The sequence below is a fragment of the Montipora capricornis genome, chromosome 2 (genome assembly GCF_036669925.1).
Source record: "Montipora capricornis isolate CH-2021 chromosome 2, ASM3666992v2, whole genome shotgun sequence".
NCBI classification, from domain to species: domain Eukaryota; kingdom Metazoa; phylum Cnidaria; class Anthozoa; order Scleractinia; family Acroporidae; genus Montipora; species Montipora capricornis.
This window is the reverse complement of record NC_090884.1, coordinates 7,071,744-7,094,243: the sequence shown is the minus strand read 5'-3', so window position 1 is coordinate 7,094,243 and position 22,500 is coordinate 7,071,744. Positions and strand designations below refer to the sequence as shown.

At 39.9% G+C, this 22,500-nt stretch overlaps 4 protein-coding genes across 4 annotated transcripts in view; all 4 read right to left on the bottom strand.

The window, feature by feature from the left end:
- The window catches only part of LOC138033047 (uncharacterized), a 5,587-nt gene extending 1,018 nt beyond the window's left edge, over positions 1-4,569 (bottom strand). The window contains exons 1-5 of the mRNA XM_068880789.1: positions 3,444-4,569; positions 2,662-2,709; positions 1,707-1,948; positions 815-1,288; positions 114-338 (exon numbers count right to left, since the gene is read on the bottom strand). Of these exons, the coding sequence (XP_068736890.1) occupies positions 114-338; positions 815-1,288; positions 1,707-1,948; positions 2,662-2,709; positions 3,444-4,569 (2,115 nt within the window). The remainder of the gene's footprint in view (positions 1-113; positions 339-814; positions 1,289-1,706; positions 1,949-2,661; positions 2,710-3,443) is intronic.
- Positions 4,570-13,543: 8,974 nt separating this feature from the next.
- LOC138033038 (probable G-protein coupled receptor 21) lies at positions 13,544-15,596 on the bottom strand. The gene is made up of 2 exons (XM_068880782.1): positions 15,572-15,596; positions 13,544-14,244 (listed from the first exon to the last, which is right to left on the bottom strand). Exons 1-2 carry the CDS (start codon positions 15,594-15,596, stop codon positions 13,544-13,546), a joined length of 726 nt encoding a protein of 241 aa, XP_068736883.1.
- Positions 15,597-15,984: 388 nt separating this feature from the next.
- LOC138033033 (uncharacterized) lies at positions 15,985-19,551 on the bottom strand. Its single transcript, XM_068880770.1, has 2 exons — positions 18,883-19,551; positions 15,985-17,058 (listed from the first exon to the last, which is right to left on the bottom strand). The coding sequence occupies exons 1-2, from the start codon at positions 19,549-19,551 to the stop codon at positions 16,111-16,113; spliced, it is 1,617 nt and encodes a 538-aa protein (XP_068736871.1). The 3' UTR covers positions 15,985-16,110.
- A 1,182-nt stretch (positions 19,552-20,733) lies between these two features.
- Positions 20,734-22,254, bottom strand: LOC138037736 (melanocyte-stimulating hormone receptor-like). The gene has a single exon (XM_068883644.1). It carries the CDS (start codon positions 22,144-22,146, stop codon positions 21,235-21,237), a length of 912 nt encoding a protein of 303 aa, XP_068739745.1. The 5' UTR covers positions 22,147-22,254; the 3' UTR covers positions 20,734-21,234.
- Between the last annotated feature and the right edge of the window lie 246 nt (positions 22,255-22,500).

Sequence of the window (22,500 nt, the reverse complement as noted above, 5' to 3'; positions counted from 1 at the left end):
AAAAGGCTCAATCCTGCATGATTTAAAAGGTGATCCTTGCTATCAATTAATCCTCAGGAGGGCTTTGCATCAAGCTCGGTTACGTGTGATGGACATGTACTAAACCTACCTACCTGCATTATTTTCGCTGGCCTCACATTCAGGCGCGTCCAGTTATCCCTGTATACGAATGCATATTTTAACCCAGGAACTCTACGGCTCAGCCCATTTTCTGCCCTCTCGAGTTCTTGGGTAAACACCCTCTCAACTGTGCTCCATCCAAATTTTTCTTCATCTTTGCAGAAGTCTTTGGCACCCTGTTCCCTTGAACTATAAAGGGCTGCTATCATGTTTTTCAGCTACGAAACAAAATGAGTTTTTATTTCATTCAATACATTTGTTCATCAATAATTTATTTACTCAGCTAACTTATACATCTGGATTAATAAAATAGGACAAATTATTTCATTACTGACACACTTTATTACTTACTCCACTTTGTTCATTCATTGATAAGATGTATAATAAACTGTCAGAGAAAATAATGAACTGAGATGCAAATATGTACAAGAAGAAGGCATTTACATTCAATTCTCAAGCAAATTATTACTATATTGAGTGGTACTGCAAAATCTATAGCCTAAGCTCATTTAGATAAATCCTACATGTGCAGATGAATATCTGCATGTTTTGCTCACGAAAGTGTGTTAACTACAGTCTCTAAAACATGTCAGAAATCTGCCTAAATTTAAACAAAACAATGGGCAACAATTCAGCCCAAATAACAGTACAAACAAATATATTACAATTAATACAGTGTGCACGTGATACACACCTGATGGCTTGGGCATATCATCACGAAAATAGGGTTTCCCAGTGGGTCCTCTGGATTTGTTAATGAGGCATCCACATAGTAGCATTCCCTGGATGTTTCAGCATCAGGTCTAGCAGGAAACTGAGCTTTAGGGTGGCCAGAGAGAAGCTTTAATACAGTAAGGTTTGATGATGCTCCATCACACAGCATAATTGACACCTTAAAGCCATAACTGGTTAGTGCTTTTAGAGTAAGCATTAAAAACTCCTGCAAAACACTGGATTGCATAGAACTTCCAACAGGAAAGTAAGGACCAATTAAATCAAAGTTAGAGGTTAGGTCTCTCCAAAGGAACTGCACTATGTAAGACGCTTTCTGGGCACCAGGCTCCACCGCTGTGCTGAACACATCGTGTAGCACCTTCAGCTCATCCTCTGAAGTACTAAAGCCAGTAATGCCAGCCCCTTTGAGATTCCAGGCAATTTTCATCTGAATCTGCAGTGTATAATAAAATAATGATATTGAAAATTAATACACTATGTCAGAAAATTTGCAAATCTCATGAAATATGTATACACATGAAGTGTTTTCAATTGCATGCAATTGACAGCATTTTTATTTACTCCATCCAGATTTACAGACTACTATTATTCTTCATTTGCTTCTAAGTCACTTTTTAGATCCAAAACTACCTCTTCTGGTTATGTGGAGGAAAAAAAAACAAAAACAAAAACATCCAATTGAAACTTTATTTACTTAACACATTATATTTAACACCTTTCATTGAACTTAGCGTGATACATCTACATTCATGTTCAAACCAAGAAAAACTCACCAATTCACCAGTTTAATAAACAATTTTTACATTTTTGTTCAGGGGTTTACTTGTGAAGAAAATAAGCTTAGTGCAAACCTTGACTTCATCCCACATCATTACTCCATGCCCTAATGGTCTGGGATGGCCTATCCTCTCTCTTTCTTTTTGGAACATAGTGTAGGTCTTGTGCTGATTAAGCAGATACTCTTCATCAATACCAGCCTTCTCAGAACCAGCGTTGATGACTTTCTTCCAGGTTTTTGAGTGAGGCAACTGCAAAATCTTCAGATTATGTAATGCCTCATATGCTGAAGGGCTCCTGGTGTAAACAGCCAGGGCTATGCATACGTAAAAAATAAAAAGAAAAAATGATTTTTGTAAATTAACTTAGAACTATTGAATGTCAACATACATCAACAAATAAATTATTATAACAGTAAAAAAAAAAAATAAAATTACTTTAAGAGTAATAAGTAATGACAATGGACAACAAGTAATAAATTCACGTCATTTAAAATTTAACAAAGGTAAATGGTTTTTAGAGAAGAAAAATTAAAATAAGTAACTACAATTTCAAATAACATTAAAGTTTTCCACTTTTTTTCTAATTTTAATTTAAATTGTGAGCACCTTTGTCTTTGTTATGTTCAAATAGCATTCTCCAACTCATTAATAGTTCATGAAGAGAAATTGAAGGAAATCATTACCATGAACAATAATTTAGATCTTAAATCACCAAATTTTGGGAACGTCAGCTTTTTCAACACTGTGTTTCATCTGATATCCAGAGACACCTTGAATTCCATAAATACTAAAGGAAACTTCACGTTTTCAACTCACTTATTGTTGCTTGGAAATCGGATGAAACAATGTGTCTCATGTTTGATATGCTGCATCATGCAGATCAGCCAAAACTTAAAAAGTGAGAAAATCCAATGGTATCATGCTCAACAAAGGTCAAGTTCACTTTTGGTTCTGACAGAAAAGTCATACTTCTTGTACAGGCAACAGAATGCAGACTGCACTCATCTCAACCTCTGTAAACACTCACCAACTCGAATGGTTACTGCTGACCAACGATTTCCATTTTTTCCAGTAACTGTAGGAGAGAATTATAGAACAATATGAGTTTACAATTACGAGCATTGATAGTTTTTTTTACTGAGTCATTTCTTATATTTCTTATTCTGTGATTGGTCAATTTTTTGGTCCGTAACTTCAAGGTAGACACCAGAATTTTCAAACAAGGCCTTTCTTTTTTATTCAATTCAACTATCACCACCAAAAAGGCCACAAAATGTAATAATTAATTGTACTTTGCTTGATCTGATAATTACCATAACATTACACAAAGTTTTTAACATCTACAAAATTTATTTGTCTTCCACATATTTATTGTCCTGGAGAAAGAAAGCCATATTTATGAACATCCTATTAGGTCTCTATAGACCTATCATACAGACCTTGAACTTGGCTAACAGACTAATCCCCATTCACACCAAAGCTTGAACAAAATTGTTTTAAAACTTGTGTAAACATCTATGGTTTAAAATACTGATTTCTTTGCAAAAAGTTGTTTGCTGGTTTTTGTCAACTACAAATTTAGGGCAAATGTAAAAACAAGTTAAAGTTCACTTGAATTCTTTGTCAACTTCGTGACTTTTTTGGAACCTTGTTTAATAAACGTGATTTGTTAATGTGCATAGGGCATATGTATATAAAGAGGCACAAGCAACATACTATGATCAAAACAGAGGCTAATTAACGAAGTGAAAGAAAACCTTAAAAAGTACATCTTGGAATTAAAAACATAAAGATTGCTTTAAAACTCACCATTTTTTCTTTGATCTTTAAAGAAACCGTCCCTATCTTTCTCCCAAATACCCTTGACGCAATTTCCTGCTTTGTAACCCTTCTTATCCGTGAGCTGGTTCCCCTCGCTAAAAATCGTTTCAAGCTCTTGCTTCCCTTCGTTCGAATTTTCTATCTCCTGAACCAGCTTACAAAGCTCCGACGACTGCTCCTGTGGCAATTCAATGCTCGTTTGCTTGTACAGTTTCCTGACTTTTTTAGTCATTCGAGATCGTAGTTTCCTTGTTTTCCCGAGACGAATGGACTTACTTCTTGGCGTCAAATACTTAATTGCATAATTGCTGCTGGGATTTTGTCGCTTCTCCCGTTTAGATGAGCTCAAGGACTGTTTTTTGGCAAGGGCATTCTTCACGTATCTGTAGCACTCAAGACACTCACCGCACATCTTTTGCATCTGATCGTAATTGCTACCAGGGACATGCCAGATCTTGCAGCCAACCGAACGAACATAATTTCTACCATAAACGCTAACGTTTTTGGGAATATAACCCAGTTCTTTTTCTAGTTTTTCTCCGTCACTACCCACCAAACCAGGGCACAGCACATGCTTTTCGGATAGCCATTTTCGAGCAAGATCAATAAGTTGCCCGGACTTAATTGGCATACTCAACATTCCAACTTGGAGTCTTCTGTACTCTACGATGGGGCTATCTATTTGCCATTCACCGTTTGGATATACCAATAATCTTGCAGCCTGAAATGGGCCTGAAATTTCAGAAAACGGCAAATCTCTGGAGCGCTCAACGATTAGAGCAAAACACGGAGCTTCTTTCGATTCCGGAAACGGCATGAAATCCATGCTCGTCACTAGTGATCTCACCTCACAATAATACCCGGCATCGGACAAGATAGTTGCCCACTGCTTTAAAGCAAGATTATCTTTGCACTTGGAAGCGGTATCTTCTTTTCTTTTCTCTTCTTCTTTTCTCTGGGCCTGTTTAAGTTCGATGCTCCGCTTCAAAACGCTCTTCACGGTGGAGGATGATGACTGAGTTGACTTTCCTCGTAGAGTCACCTCTTGCACTTGCAAATGTGGCTCCTTTTTTCGGAACTCATGACAGTCTTCACTTGAATTACACCGCTTCATCTTTACGACTGGTACTAGAATATTTCATAACCAAGATTCACATTTTACACACTTCTAAAGAGGATTCGGTCTTGTTTCAGACATCAGACACTAGGCCGAGGAAGTCGATCAAAATTCCGCAACTACGTGCGCGGAAAGTGTGCAAAGTCTAATTACACAGAACTATGGGAAAGTGCTGTTTGAAGAAAAAAGGAGTGGAATAGAGGAAAACGGCTAAACGGAGCAAAAATTGGGACTTTTATTCAGAGAAAAGTACTCTCGAAAGACCAGCATGGCGCCGCCATTTTTTTTTACATCCCGATGTATCACATTTCCTAGCACCGGAAGTAGACTTCCATTTTTACCGCGAAAAAGTGATCTAAAAATAAATCGGTCTCTGAAAACGCCGTGACATAGGCCCAGTATGGGAGTTGGACGCTCCTACTTATGGGCTCCTGGACAGGATATAACAAAATAATTAAAGGTGTGAACGTGCGAGCCAAAGGGCCTCTGCTGGCGCGACATGTGGGTGACCCTTAAATGGTCTTAATGACCCCACACTTAATGCTCCCAACCCAAGAACAGCAAAAAATTACACAGAGGCAAGTTTGTGGGATAAAGGGGTTGGGGACAAAGTGCTCCAGAAAAATAACTACTCGCACAGGTCAAGTCTACAAACTAACTCTATCCAAGTAATGGTGCTAGGACTGAAGGAGAGGAAAATCCTCTCGGAGAGGGGGCCATACTCCCCCAACCCTCTCCGGAGGTCGTAATCCCCGCAAGAGAGGTCTTTATATCTTATCCTAGTTAGCTGAAGGAGAAGTCAATCCTCTCCAGAGAGGGGTCATAATCCCCCAATCCTCTCCAAGGGGCCAAGATCCCCAATGAAAGAGGTCCTTATATCCTATCCTAGTTAGCTAAAGGAGAAGTAAATCCTCTCCAGAGAGGGGTCATAATCCCCCAATCCCCTCCAGAGAGGGGTCATAATCCCCCAATCCTCTCCAAGGGGTCAAGATCCCCAATGAAAGAGGTCCTTATCCTAAAAGATTTTCACCTAGTTGCTATGGTAACAAAGTTATAAAGCTGCACTGGGGCCCAGTACCCCAGAATAGAAGAAATAAGTGAATCTATGGGGCAAAGGGTGACCTGTATGGGAGCACTTCATCCTCAACCCATGTTTATTGAAATTCAATAAATCTATAACTGACTTTCACATAACAAGTTTACAGAGAGCCTGTAACATAATGTCAGGAAATGTATATCAGATAATTAGAGTGTCCAAGTACCCCATTATCTACCTAGTTGACAACATGATTTAGATTAACTCTCAAGGAACAATAACTCTAGATGAAACCCAACCCATCAATATAATTATGGATATCTCAGTAAAAGTAGCAATGAAGAGAAAACACCCATAAAATGTGGTGCCTTGGTAGCCTAATACAATTCTGATAGCTAATATGTAAAACTTGTAACATGGTAAAAATGTACAGCAGATAACTGACACAGTCCAGATATGCAGGCTCTACAGCAAGCAATTTAACAGGAAACATGACTACATAGGTAGACCGCTGTTTAAGGTTAGTAGGCATAATAACCCATAAAGCGATGTGCTTTAAAACTCAATAAACTTACTCAGAGCTGATAAGCTCGAAGAGAACAGTAACATGTTATAAAAAACTACCGTAAATATGCAACTATACAAACAAGGGACTTAGTAAGAATAGAATTGAATACGAACTTAACTCTTTGACATACCACCAAGGACCCAGCAAAGTTAGGGAGGGAGGGAGGAAAATTTTCGTAGCAAGCTACACAAGAAAACTAAGCTTTGTAGCACATGGCAAGAAAAACCGGCGGGATCACTATGGCAACACAACGTGCATGAAGGCTAGCAAGTGATTGGCGAAATGGGGCTCGAGATGTTGTTTGCACGTGAAATTAAAGGAAATGACCTTTGAGCATGACAGCCAAAGCTTTGTCCAGATAGTAAGTCACACATTGTGATATGTCTTGGTTGTCACATTAACTTAAATTTATAAGGTTTATAAATTTGCTTTAAAAAAATTAACTGGAACCCTGCGGTTCAATTGTGTAACACGTACCACAGGCAAGCCAGTGTACGCTTTTATGGAGCGTCTTGTTTATTTTTACAATAAGTTATCCTGACTTGAGCCTGCTATCCAATCAAAGCCCAGTACCTAGTCAGCGGTCAACCTCAAGAATACAGCTGACTTCGATGAGCTCTAAACTTGAGCACGCGGGACGATCACGTGATATTGGTCACACAGGCAGATAAGGAGGGGTGGACGTACTTACGGTCGTACGATGACCAAAACCATTTTTTTTTTCTTTTCTCGCACAGATGGGTTACAAATTTCTTACCTCACGACAAAGCGGAGTCCGCTATTACAGTTATAGGTTGTACCTTGATAACACTTTTTTCTCGTTAAAGCTGTAGGAAGTTATACTTTTTAACTACTTGCGGCAAGGCCGTTTTCGCGGTGAAATAAGAGCTGTCGTGCTTGCGCGTGTGGAAAAGCAGGCTCATATGTTATTCATGCGGTCACAACATGTTACGGAAATTGTTCTTTTGACGAGTAAAAAAGCTCAAATATGATATCAGATCAACAAGGTACATATTTCTATAACATTCATAAATTAATATAAAGCAAATATTGATGCAACAGTTTCTCCTTGTGAAACGCAATTCTTTTGAATACAGTTCCAACTGGAGATCAGAAGTAGACCCCTTGTCTCTGCAGCCAGTTCCGACTTTCAGTGACATTTGAGGTGCAGAAATTACCATCACCAACAAGATTTTGGAACAAAACAACATGGATTAATTTTGGAAAGCGTTTCTTCTTTTCGTAAAATCTGTCTCGCAACACACATTGAGAGGACCTTTGCTTGACCGTTTGTTAATGTTGCTGTGGTCCTCTTAGCACACTTTTCACAGCTTGGCGTATCTCTCGTATTCGCCAGCAGTACACGACTGGATTCCAAAGCGAGTTGATGAAAACAGCTGTTGTGGAAAAGTCGTAAGCAATCTTCACGGATCGAGTATAGCCAATAATGTTGTCCGCAAGGATTGCTGCAAACAATGGAATATAAAACGTTAGGAGCAAACCATAGACATAAAGAACATTGGCGCTGATTTTCTGCATTTGAGCTCGTTCGACGCATTCGCACCCACGTTCATGGCCATGTTTTGCTCTCGTATTTGTCGTCGATGTTTTCCAACGATGTGGAATATTTTGTAGGTGCAGAACGCAATGACAAGAAAAGTAATGAGCAGTAATAGTAACGGGATTATTCGCCAGTTGGTAACTGCAAACCTCAATGAGAAAGTAGTTGCAACAGCAACCCATATTAGCAAAACTGCAAAACACATGCGAGAAACCGTGACAATGGAATTGTATCTTAAATGAAGTGTGAGAGCAAGAAGGCGGTCGATGGACACAAGCGCTAAAATGAACAAAGACACGCTGCCTGTTATCCACGGCTATTCTACTAGCAACCAAAGATGGCTGACAGATCACTCCCACAAGGAAATCTGCAGCTGCGAGACAACCCAGCAAAAAAAAACGTTATCGGAGAAAGCAGCAAGTTCAGGATACACGTAAGGGACTGTGCAATAATTATCAGGAAGGGGGGGTCCTAAAATGAGCTTCACCAAAGGAAAAAATTTGATAGGGCCCCCCCTCCAGCAGCGTCAAGATTAGCTGTGACCCCCCCCCCCCCCCACGTTCTCTCAAAATTTTGATGTGCCCCCCCCCCCCCCCTCTCTAACCCGTACCTTTAGATATTGAAAAACTTGAGAACAGATACCAATATCTTTTATCCGACAACCCAGGAAGGTTTCTCCGAGAGGATTATAAGCCAGCTCCCCATGATGACAGCAACATCAGACGTTGCAAACAAGAGGCAAATGATATCCAGGACAAGCTTAATGCTGTCGTAACCAAGTTAGAAAAACACTGAAGACTGGCCTCAGCTGTTTACACAATTTTAATGCTGAACAACGTCATTCAATAAAGTCTCAAGTCGGTTTAAACGTTCTGCATCTTGTAGAAGACCTGGATAGGGTGATGGCTAAATATAAAGCGACATTTCCTATTGGTGCCAAATCCAAAGCATCCAAATCAAGAAAAAAGAAGGAACAGAAGAAAAAAAGGGAGAAGAAGAGGATTGCTGCCTCAGAAAGCCGTAGGACCCGAACCTGTATAATTTTTCGGTCTTTGGGAGGTGAACCCATTGATGACAACTATGAAACAGAAGTATGTGGCATTCCTCAGCTAGAAACTGTAGACCTAGAAACCCTCTCGCTGTTTAAATCAAGAACAGACCTGGCATGTATGCGGGACCTCTTAAATGCCAAATGTTTTATTGGCAAAGCTCACAACGTGGTTTGTGACTTCTGTGCATGAGCGATTGTTTCAATCTATCATATGTTGACATTCTAAATAAGTTAAAGCATGTGTTTATGTTGATGCAATATTTAGACATTATGGATAGTCAAAGGCGTGGCATCTGTCTATTTGGAAAATGTTTATTTATTCGTTATCGAATTTGTGAAATTTAATTAAGACCACCCCTCAACTTACTTGAGAAATCTAATGTAGAGCCCCCCCCCCCACCTTCCAATTTTTTTAACTTATGGCCCCCCCCCCCCTCTGGTTTTAGGGCCCCCCCCTCCTGATAATTATTGCACAGTCCCTAACAACATTTGCCTTAAATGTTGCTTCCGTTTGGCCCACGTTCATTCTAACAAAAAAAACTCGTATTCACCAGTGACCTGTTCATAATGCTTGATTGAAGCCTTCAGTATTGTCATAATATTCTGAATTTTGAGAACCGCTTTGCCAAAACGTCAGTGAATCTTTGATGGAAAAATCAAAAGAAGAAAGATCAAGTTGATGAACCCGGCATGAGCTGATTGAGACCTCTTTCATGAAAAAGGGGTTTGCACCCAATTGGAGGGATTGCATTCAATTACCCACACCTGTCTTTTAATTTTCATCGAATAATCTAAAACGTTGATCTTGCAGTTCCCCTTTCGATTCCTTAATCAGGTTTTGAATAATCTCACTAAGCTTGGATAAATATTGAGCCTGCATGCAGGTGTACTGAGTAGTGATACATATATACAATCCCAAATAACAGTCAGGGCCGTAGCCAGAAAAAGGTTATGACTTAAGCAACGTCCGTGGTTAAATTCTCTTCGTAGGTATTTTAGGAGTTTATGATGATAACACTAGAATCACGTTTTATTTTCAAAAATGACGAAAAAATGACTGTCTGCCTCATACTGGCTACGGCCGTGACAGTATTGTAAGAGATGGTCGTATTCAGCCGTTTACTATTTGAAATTTAAAAGTGAGGTTCATTTTCAGTTGTAGAAGAAAATGTATAAGGCTTGTACGTTTTCGAAGATTTTTTTTTTTACAGTTTAATTAGTTAAGTACGTGTGATTGTCAGTAAATCTTAAGACTATTAAATTTATACCGCTATGCAAATTTTCATTTAGTTATTGATATTTCCTGTTAGCTCCTCGAAAAGTTTGGCCCTTCTTGTCGACAAATTCACATTAAGAACTGTGCCTACTAATTCAAAGGCTTTTTTTTTCCCTTGGTTTATAATTATGCGAGAATTGTAGATCTTAACAAGTGTACGCTCATGGAGCGTCTAGTTTATTCTTACAGTAAGTTATCCTGACTTGAGCCTGCGATCCAATCGAAGCCCAGTACCTAGTCAGCCGTCAACCTAAAGAAAACAGATGACCTCCTTGAGCTCTAAACTTGAGCACGTGGTATGCTCACGTGATACGGGTCACACTGGCAAATAAGGAGGGGTGGAGGTACGTACTGTCGTAGGGTGACCAAAACCTTTTGCTTTTTTCTTTTCTCGCACAGATGGCTTAAGTTACAATATTTCTTACCTCGCGACGATGCGAAGTCCGCTATTACAGTTTTAGGTAGTGACTTGATAGCACTTTTTTCTCGTTAGACTGTAGGAAGTTACACTTTTTAACTTACTTGCGACAAAAGCAGAAAAAGCATGCTCATATGCTATTCATGCGGTCACAAACATGGTACGGAAATTGTTCTTTTTACGAGTAAACGCAAATATGATATAAGATCAACAAGGTACATATTTCTATAACATTCTTAAATTACTATAAAGCAAATATTGATGCAACCGTTTCTCCTTGTGAAACGCAATTATTTTAAATACAGTTCCAACTGGAGATCAGAAGTAGACCTTGTCTCTGCAACCAGTTCCGATATTCAGTGAGATTCGAAGTGCAGAAATTACCATCACCAATAAGATTTTGGGAGAAAACAGCATGAATTTTGGAAAGCGTTTATACTTTTCGTGAAATCTGTCCCGCAACACACATTGAAAAGATCTTTGCTTGACCGTTTGTTAATGTTTCTGTAGTCTTCTTAGCACACGTTTCACCGCTTGGCGTATCTCTCGTATTCGCCAGCAGTACACGACTGGATTCCAAAGCGAGTTGATGAAAACAGCTGTTGTGGAAAAGTCGTAAGCAATCTTCACGGATCGAGCATGCCCAATCATGTTTTCCGCAAGAACCGTTGCAAACAATGGAATATAAAACGTTAGGAGCAAACCATAGACATAAACAACAGTCACCGCTGATTTTCTGCATTTGAGCTCGTTCGACGCATTCGCACCCACGTTCATGGCCATGTTTTGCTCTCGTATTTGTCGTCGATGTTTTCCAACGATGTGGAATATTTTGTAGGTGCAGAACGCAATGACAAGAAAAGTGATGAGCAGTGATAGTAACGGGATAACTAGCCAGCTGGTAACTGCAAACCTCAATGATACAGTAGTTGCAGTGGCAACCCATATTAGCAAAACTGCGAAACGCATGCGAGAAATCGAGACAACGGAATTGTATCTTAAATGAAGTGTGAGAGCAAGAAGGCGATCGATGGACACAAGCGCTAAAAGGAGCAAAAATACGCCGCCTGTTATCCACGCACTCAAGGACTGAAAAATTCTTAATGAACACACAAGGCTTGGATCTCCTTGAAGTTCGGCTATTTTGCTAGCAACCAAAGATGGATGACAGATCACTCCCACAAGGAAATCTGCACCTGCGAGACAACCCAGAAGAAAAAAAGATGGCGAATGAAGGTCTCGTGATTTCCAAATCACGTATACAATGATAAAATTCCCAGCACACGTTATCGGAGAAAGAAGCGAGTTTAGGATACACGTAACAACATTTGCCATAAATGTTGCTTCCGTTTGGCCCACGTTCATTGTAAGAAAAAAGCAACTCGTATTCACCAGTGACTTGTTCATAATGCTTGATTGAAGCCTTCAGTATTGTCCTAACATTCTGAATTTTGAGAACCACCTTGCCAAAACGTCAGTGAATCTTTGATGGAAAAGTCAAACGATGAAAGATCGATGAGGCCGGCATGAGCTGATCGAGGCTTTTATCGTGAAAACGTGTTTGCACCCAATTGGAGGGATTGCATTCAATTACCCTTACCTGTCTTTTAATTTTCATCGAATAATCTAAAGAGTTGATCTTGCAGTTTCCCTATTCTATTCCTTAATCAGGTTTTGAATTATCTGACTAAACTTGGATAAATATTGAGCCTACATGCAGGTGTACTGATACATATATATAACCCCAGAAAAACGTAGCCAGAAAAACGTTATGACTTAGGCAACGTCCGTGGTTAAATTCTCTTCGTAGGTATTTTAGGAGTTTATGATGAATACACTAGACTAATCACGTTTTATTCTCAACAATGACGAAAAAATGACTGTTTGCCTCATACTGGCTACGGCCGTGACAGTATTGTAAGAGGTGGTCGTATTCAGCCGTTTACTTTTTGAAATTTGAAAGTGAGGTTCATTTTCAGTTGTAGACGAAAATGTATAAGGTTTGTACGTTTTCGAAGAATTTTTTTTTGCAGTTTAATTAGTAAAGTACGTATGACTGTCAGTAAATGTCAAGACTATTAAATTTATACCGCTATGCAAATTTTCATTTAGTTATTGGTATTTCCTGTTAGCTCCTCGAAAAGTTTGGCTCTTCTTGTCGACAAATTCACATTCAGGACTGTGCCTACTAATTCAAAGGCTTTTTTTCCCCGCTTTATGATTATGCGGGAATTGTAGATCTTAACAAGTGTATGCTCATGGAGCGTCTAGTTTATTCTTACAGTAAATTACCCTGACTTGAGCCTGCGATCCAATCGAACCCAGTACGTACATAGTCAGCCGTCAACCTCAAGAAAACAGCTGACCTCGATGAGCTCTAAACTTGAGCTCGTGGTATGCTCACAAGATACTGGTCACACTGGCAAAAAAGGAGGGGTGGACGTACGTACGGTCGTAGGGTGACTAAAACCGTTTTTTTTTTCTTTTCTCGCACAGATGGCCTGGGTTACAACATTTCTTACCTGGCGACGAAGCGAAGTCCGCCATTACAGTTATAGGTTGTGCCTTGATACCCTTTTTTCTCGTTTAACTGTAGGAAGTTACACTTTTTAACATACTTGCAACAAGGCCCGGCGTTTTCGCGGTCAAATAAGAGCTGTTGTGCTTGTGCGTGTGGAAAAGCAGGCTCACATGCTATTCATGCGGTCACAAACATGGTATGGAAATTGTTCTTTTGACGAGGGAAAACGCGCAAATATGATATCAGATCAACAAGGTACATACTTCTATAACATTCTTAAATTAATACAAAGCAAATATTGAATGCAACTTTCTCCTTGTGAAACGCAATTCTCTTGAATACAGTTCGCATTCGAGATCAGAAGTAGACCCATTGTCTCTGCAGCTAGTTCTGACTTACAGTGAGATACGAATTGCAGAAATTACCATCACCAACAAGATTTTGGAAAAAAACAACATGAATTAATTTTGGAAAGCGTTTCTACTTTTCGTGAAATCTGTCTCGCACTACACATTGAGAAGATCTTTGCTTGACCGTTTGTTAATGTTGCTGTGGTCTTCTTAGCACACGTTTCACAGCTTGGCGTATCTCTCGTATTCGCCAGCAGTACACGACTGGATTCCAAAGCGAGTTGATGAAAACAGCTGTTGTGGAAAAGTCGTAAGCAATCTTCACGGATCCAGTATACCCAATCATGTTGTCCGCAAGAACCGTTGCAAACAATGGAATATAAAATGTTAGGAGCAAACCATAGACATAAACAACAGTCACCGCTGATTTTCTGCATTTGAGCTCGTTCGACGCATTCGCATTCACGTGAATGGCCATGTTTTGCTCTCGTATTTGTCGTCGATGTTTTCCAACGATGTGGAATATTTTGTAGGTGCAGAACGCAATGACAAGAAAAGTGATAAGCAGTGATAGTAACGGGATAATTAGCCAGCTGGTAACTGCAAACCTCAATGATACAGTAGTTGCAGTGGCAACCCATATTAACAAAACTGCGAAACGCATGCGAGAAATCGAGACAACGGAATTGTATCTTAAATGAAGTGTGAGAGCAAGAAGGCGATCGATGGACACAAGCGCTAAAAGGAGCAAAGATACGCCGCCTGTTATCCACGCACTCAAGGACTGAAAAATTCTCAATGAACACACAAGGCTTGGATCTCCTTGAAGTTCGGCTATTTTGTTAGGAACCAAAGATGGATGACAGATCACTCCCACAAGGAAATCTGCACCTGCGAGACAACCCAGAAGAAAAAAAGATGGCGAATGAAGGTCTCGTGATTTCCAAATCACGTATACAATGATAAAATTCCCAGCACACGTTATCGGGGAAAGAAGCGAGTTTAGGATACACGTAACAACATTTGCCATAAATGTTGCTTCCGTTTGGCCCACGTTCATTGTAAGAAAAAAGCAACTCGTATTCACCAGTGACTTGTTCATAATGCTTGATTGAAGCCTTCAGTATTGTCCTAACATTCTGAATTTTGAGAACCACCTTGCCAAAACGTCAGTGAATCTTTGATGGAAAAGTCAAACGATGAAAGATCGATGAGGCCGGCATGAGCTGATCGAGGCCTCTTTCATGAAAACGTGTTTGCACCCAATTGGAGGGATTGCATTCAATTACCCTTACCTGTCTTTTAATTTTCATCGAATAATCTAAAAAGTTGATGTTGCAGTTTCCCTATTCTATTCCTTAATCAGGTTTTGAATTATCTGACTAAACTTGGATAAATATTGAGCCTACATGCAGGTGTACTGATACATATATATAACCCCAGAAAAACGTAGCCAGAAAAACGTTATGACTTAGGCAACGTCCGTGGTTAAATTCTCTTCGTAGGTATTTTAGGAGTTTATGATGAATACACTAGACTAATCACGTTTTATTCTCAACAATGACGAAAAAATGACTGTTTGCCTCATACTGGCTACGGCCGTGACAGTATTGTAAGAGGTGGTCGTATTCAGCCGTTTACTTTTTGAAATTTGAAAGTGAGGTTCATTTTCAGTTGTAGACGAAAATGTATAAGGTTTGTACGTTTTCGAAGAATTTTTTTTTGCAGTTTAATTAGTAAAGTACGTATGACTGTCAGTAAATGTCAAGACTATTAAATTTATACCGCTATGCAAATTTTCATTTAGTTATTGATATTTCCTGTTAGCTCCTCGAAAAGTTTGGCTCTTCTTGTCGACAAATTCACATTCAGGACTGCGCCTACTAATTCAAAGGCTTTTTTTTCCCCGCTTTATGATTATGCGGGAATTGTAGATCTTAACAAGTGTATGCTCATGGAGCGTCTAGTTTATTCTTACAGTAAATTACCCTGACTTGAGCCTGCGATCCAATCGAACCCAGTACGTACATAGTCAGCCGTCAACCTCAAGAAAACAGCTGACCTCGATGAGCTCTAAACTTGAGCACGTGGTATGCTCACAAGATACTGGTCACACTGGCAAAAAAGGAGGGGTGGACGTACGTACGGTCGTAGGGTGACGAAAACCGGTTTTTTTTTCGTTTCTCGCACAGATGGCCTGGGTTACAACATTTCTTACCTGGCGACGAAGCGAAGTCCGCCATTACAGTTATAGGTTGTGCCTTGATACCCTTTTTTCTCGTTTAACTGTAGGAAGTTACACTTTTTAACATACTTGCAACAAGGCCCGGCGTTTTCGCGGTCAAATAAGAGCTGTTGTGCTTGTGCGTGTGGAAAAGCAGGCTCACATGCTATTCATGCGGTCACAAACATGGTATGGAAATTGTTCTTTTGACGAGGGAAAACGCGCAAATATGATATCAGATCAACAAGGTACATACTTCTATAACATTCTTAAATTAATACAAAGCAAATATTGAATGCAACTTTCTCCTTGTGAAACGCAATTCTCTTGAATACAGTTCGCATTCGAGATCAGAAGTAGACCCATTGTCTCTGCAGCTAGTTCTGACTTTCAGTGAGATTCGAAGTGCAGAAATTACCATCACCAACAAGATTTTGGAAAAAAACAACATGAATTAATTTTGGAAAGCGTTTCTACTTTTCGTGAAATCTGTCTCGCACTACACATTGAGAAGATCTTTGCTTGACCGTTTGTTAATGTTGCTGTGGTCTTCTTAGCACACGTTTCACAGCTTGGCGTATCTCTCGTATTCGCCAGCAGTACACGACTGGATTCCAAAGCGAGTTGATGAAAACAGCTGTTGTGGAAAAGTCGTAAGCAATCTTCACGGATCCAGTATACCCAATCATGTTGTCCGCAAGAACCGTTGCAAACAATGGAATATAAAATGTTAGGAGCAAACCATAGACATAAACAACAGTCACCGCTGATTTTCTGCATTTGAGCTCGTTCGACGCATTCGCATTCACGTGAATGGCCATGTTTTGCTCTCGTATTTGTCGTCGATGTTTTCCAACGATGTGGAATATTTTGTAGGTGCAGAACGCAATGACAAGAAAAGTGATAAGCAGTGATAGTAACGGGATAATTAGCCAGCTGGTAACTGCAAACCTCAATGATACAGTAGTTGCAGTGCCAACCCATATTAACAAAACTGCGAAACGCATGCGAGAAACCGAGACAACGGAATTGTATCTTAAATGAAGTGTGAGAGCAAGAAGGCGATCGATGGACACAAGCGCTAAAAGGAGCAAAGATACGCCGCCTGTTATCCACGCACTCAAGGACTGAAAAATTCTCAATGAACACACAAGGCTTGGATCTCCTTGAAGTTCGGCTATTTTGTTAGGAACCAAAGATGGATGACAGATCACTCCCACAAGGAAATCTGCACCTGCGAGACAACCCAGAAGAAAAAAGATGGCGAATGAAGGTCTCGTGATTTCCAAATCACGTATACAATGATAAAATTCCCAGCACACGTTATCGGGGAAAGAAGCGAGTTTAGGATACACGTAACAACATTTGCCATAAATGTTGCTTCCGTTTGGCCCACGTTCATTGTAAGAAAAAAGCAACTCGTATTCACCAGTGACTTGTTCATAATGCTTGATTGAAGCCTTCAGTATTGTCCTAACATTCTGAATTTTGAGAACCACCTTGCCAAAACGTCAGTGAATCTTTGATGGAAAAGTCAAACGATGAAAGATCGATGAGGCCGGCATGAGCTGATCGAGGCCTCTTTCATGAAAACGTGTTTGCACCCAATTGGAGGGATTGCATTCAATTACCCTTACCTGTCTTTTAATTTTCATCGAGTAATCTAAAAAGTTGATCTTGCAGTTTCCCTATTCTATTCCTTAATCAGGTTTTGAATTATCTTACTCAACTTGGATATACATTGAGCCTACATGCAGGTGTACTTATACATATATATATCCCCATATAATCGTATCCTGAAAAACGTTATGACTTAGGCAACGTCCGTGGTTAAATTCTCTTCGTAGGTATTTTAGGAGTTTATGATGAATACACTAGACTAATCACGTTTTATTCTCAACAATGACGAAAAAATGACTGTTTGCCTCATACTGGCTACGGCCGTGACAGTATTGTAAGAGGTGGTCGTATTCAGCCGTTTACTTTTTGAAATTTGAAAGTGAGGTTCATTTTCAGTTGTAGACGAAAATGTATAAGGTTTGTACGTTTTCGAAGAATTTTTTTTGCAGTTTAATTAGTAAAGTACGTATGACTGTCAGTAAATGTCAAGACTATTAAATTTATACCGCTATGCAAATTTTCATTTAGTTATTGATATTTCCTGTTAGCTCCTCGAAAAGTTTGGCTCTTCTTGTCGACAAATTCACATTCAGGACTGCGCCTACTAATTCAAAGGCTTTTTTTTCCCCGCTTTATGATTATGCGGGAATTGTAGATCTTAACAAGTGTATGCTCATGGAGCGTCTAGTTTATTCTTACAGTAAATTACCCTGACTTGAGCCTGCGATCCAATCGAACCCAGTACGTACATAGTCAGCCGTCAACCTCAAGAAAACAGCTGACCTCGATGAGCTCTAAACTTGAGCACGTGGTATGCTCACAAGATACTGGTCACACTGGCAAAAAAGGAGGGGTGGACGTACGTACGGTCGTAGGGTGACTAAAACCGTTTTTTTTTTTTCTTTTCTCGCACAGATGGCCTGGGTTACAACATTTCTTACCTGGCGACGAAGCGAAGTCCGCTATTACAGTTATAGGTTGTGCCTTGATACCCTTTTTTCTCGTTTAACTGTAGGAAGTTACACTTTTTAACATACTTGCAACAAGGCACGGCGTTTTCGCGGTGAAATAAGAGCTGTTGTGCTTGCGCGTGTAGAAAAGCAGGCTCACATGCTATTCATGCGGTCACAAACATGGTATGGAAATTGTTCTTTTGACGAGTGAAAAGGCGCAAATATGATATCAGATCAACAAGGTACATCTTTCTATAACATTCTTAAATTAATAGAAAGCAAATATTGAATACAACTTTCTCCTTGTGAAACGCAATTCTCTTGAATACAGTTCCAATTGAAGATCAGAAGTAGACCCATTGTCTCTGCAGCTAGTTCTGACTTTCAGTGAGACTCGAAGTGCAGAAATTACCATCACCAACAAGATTTTGAGAGAAAACAGCATGCATTTTGGAAAGCGTTTCTACGTTTCGTGAAATCTGACTCGCACTACACATTGAGAAGATCTTTGCTCGACCGTTTGTTAATGTTGCTGTGGTCTTCTTAGCACACTTTTCACAGATTGGCGTATCTCTCGTATTCGCCAGCAATACACGACTGGATTCCAAAGCGAGTTGATGAAAACAGCTGTTATGGAAAAGTCGTAAGCAATCTTCACGGATCGAGTATACCTAATCATGTTGTGCGCAAGAACCGTCGCAAAAAGTGGAATTTAGAACGTTAGGAGCAAACCATAAACATAAAGAACATTGGCGCTGATTTTCTGCATTTGAGCTCGTTCGACGCATTCGCACCAATGTTCATGACCATGTTTTGCTCTCGTATTTGTCGTCGATGTTTTCCAACGATGTGGAATATTTTGTAGGTGCAGAACGCAATGACAAGAAAAGTAATGAGCAGTAATAGTAACGGGATTATTTTCAAGTTAGTAACTGGACTGACTGCAAACCTCAATGAGAAAGTAGTTGCAGCGGCAACCCATATTAGCAAAACTGCGAAACACATGCGAGAAACCGTGACAATGGAATTGTATCTTAAATGAAGTGTGAGAGCAAGAAGTCGGTCGATGGACACAAGCGCTAAAATGAACAAAGGCACGCCGCCTGTTATCCACGCACTCATGACCTGAAGCATGTTCAATGGACAGATGAGGCTTGGATTTCCTTGAAGTTCGGCTAGTCTACTAGCCACCAAAGATGGCTGACAGATCACTCCCACGAGGAAATCTGCAGCTGCGAGACAATCCAGCAGAAAAGAAGATGGCGAATGAAGGTCTCGTGACTTCCAAATCACGTATACAATGATAAAATTCCCTGCACAGGTTATCGGAGAAAGCAGCAAGTTCAGGATACACGTAACAACATTTGGCATAAATGTTGCTTCCGTTTGGCCCACGTTCATTGTAAGAAAAAAGCAACTCGTATTCACCAGTGACTTGTTCATAATGCTTGATTGAAGCCTTCAGTATTGTGCTAATATTCTGAATTTTGAAAACCGCCTTGCCAAAACGTCAGTGAATCCTTGATGGAACAGTCAAAAGATGAAAGATTGATGAACCCGGCATGAGCTGATTGAGGCCTCTTTCATGAAAACGTGTTTGCACCCAATTGGAGGGATTGCATTCAATTACCCTTACCTGTCTTTTAATTTTCATCGAATAATCTAAAAAGTTGATCTTGCAGTTCCCCTTTCGATTCCTTAATCAGGTTCTGAATTATCTGACTAAACTTGGATGAATATTGAGCCTGCATGCAGGTGTACTGATACATATATATATAAAGGCCCCAAATAACCGTCAGGGCCGTAGCCAGAAAAATGTTATGACTTAGGCAACGTCCGTGGTTAAATTCTCTTCGTAGGTATTTTAGGAGTTTATGATGAGTACACTAGAATCACGTTTTATTTTCAACAATGACGAAAAAAATGACTGTTTGCCTCATACTGGCTACGGCCGTGACAGTATTGTAAGAGGTGGTCGTATTAAGCAGTTTACTTTTTGAAATTTGAAAGTGAGGTTCATTTCAGTTGTAGACGAAAATGTATAAGGCTTGTACGTTTTCGAAGAATTTTTTTTTTACAGTTTCATTAGTAAAGTACGTGTGACTGTCAGTAAATGTCAAGACTATTAAATTTATACCGCTATGCAAATTTTCATTTAGACGTTAGCTCCTCGAAAAGTTTGGCTCTTCTTGTCGACAAATTCACATTCAGGACTGTGCCTACTAATTCAAAGGTTTTTTTTCCCCGGTTTATGATTATGCGGGAATTGTAGATCTTAACAAGTGTACGCTCATGGAGCGTCTAGCTTATTCTTACAGTAAGTTATCCTGACTTGAGCCTGCGATCCAATCAAAGCCCAGTACCTAGTCAGCCGTCAACCTCAAGAAAACAGCTGACCTCGATGAGCTCTAAACTTGAGCACGTGGTATGCTCACGTGATACGGGTCACACTGGCAAATAAGGAGGGGTGGACGTACGTACGGTAGTAGGGTGACCAAAACCTTTTTTTTTTCTTTTCTCGCACAAATGGCCTGGGTTATAATATTTCTTACCTGGTGATGAAGCGAAGTCCGCTATTACAGTTATAGGTTGTACCTTGATAGCACTTTTTTCTCGTTTAACTATAGAAAGTTACACTTTTTAACTTACTTGCAACAAGGCCGTTTTCACGGTGAAATAAGAGCTGTCGTGCTTGCGCGTGTGGAAAAGCAGGCTCATATGCTATTCATGCGGTCACAAACATGGTACGGAAATTGTTCCTCTGACGAGTGAAAAGGCGCAAATATGATATCAGGTCAACAGGGTACATATTTCTATAACATTGTTAAATTAATATAAAGCAAATATTGAATGCAACTTTCTCCTTGTGAAACGCAATTCTTTTGAATACAGTTCCAACTGGAGATCAGAAGTAGACCCATTGTCTCTGCAGCTAGTTCTGACTTTCAGTGAGATTCGAAGTGCAGAAATTACCATCACCAACAAGATTTTGGAAGAAAACAGCATGCATTTTGGAAAGCGTTTCTACTTTTCGTGAAATCTGTCTCGCACTACACATTGAGAGGATCTTTGCTCGACCGTTTGTTAATGTTGCTGTGGTCTTCTCAGCACACTTTTCACAGATTGGCGTATCTCTCGTATTCGCCAGCAGTACACGACTGGATTCCAAAGCGAGTTGATGAAAACAGCTGTTGTGGAAAAGTCGTAAGCAATCTTCACGGATGGAGTAGACCCAATCATGATGTCCGCAAGAACCGTTGCAAACAATGGAATATAAAACGTTAGGAGCAAACCATAGACATAAACAACAGTCACCGCTGATTTTCTGCATTTGAGCTCGTTCGACGCATTCGCATCCACGTTCATGGCCATGTTTTGCTCTCGTATTTGTCGTCGATGTTTTCCAACGATGTGGAATATTTTGTAGGTGCACAACAAAATGACAAGAAAAGTAATGAGCAGTGATAGTAACGGGATAACTAGCCAGCTGGTAACTGCAAACCTCAATGATACAGTAGTTGCAGTGGCAACCCATATTAGCAAAACTGCGAAACGCATGCGAGAAATCGAGACAACGGAATTGTATCTTAAATGAAGTGTGAGAGCAAGAAGGCAATCGATGGACACAAGCGCTAAAAGGGACAAAGATACGGAGCCTGTTATCCACGCACTCATGCACTGAAAAATTCTCAATGAACACACAAGGCTTGGATCTCCTTGAAGTTCAGCTATTTTGCTAGCAACCAAAGATGGATGACAGATTGCTCCCACAAGGAAATCTGCACCTGCGAGACAACCCAGCAGAAAAAAAGTTGGCGAATGAAGGTCTCGTGACTTCCAAATCACGTATACAATGATAAAATTCCCGGCACACGTTATCGGAGAAAGAAGCGAGTTCAGGATACACGTAACAACATTTGCCATAAATGTTGCTTCCGTCTGGCCTATGTTCATTGTAAGAAAAAAGCAACTCGGATTCACCAGTGACTTGTTCATAATGCTTGATTGAAGCCTTCAGTATTGTCCTAATATTCTGAATTTTTAAAACCGCCTTGCCAAAACGTCAGTGAATTTTTGATGGAAAAGACAAAAGATGAAAGATCAAGTTGATGAACCCGGCATGTGCTGATTGAGGCCTGTTTCATGAAAACGTGTTTGCACCCAATTGGAGGGATTGCATTCAATTACCCTTACCTGTCTTTTAATTTTCATCGAATAATCTAAAAAAGTTGATCTTGCAGTTCCTCTTTCGATTCCTTAATCAGGTTTTGAATTATCTCACTAAACTTGGATGAATATTGAGAATGCATGCAGGTGTACTGATACATATATATAACCCCAAAAAACAGT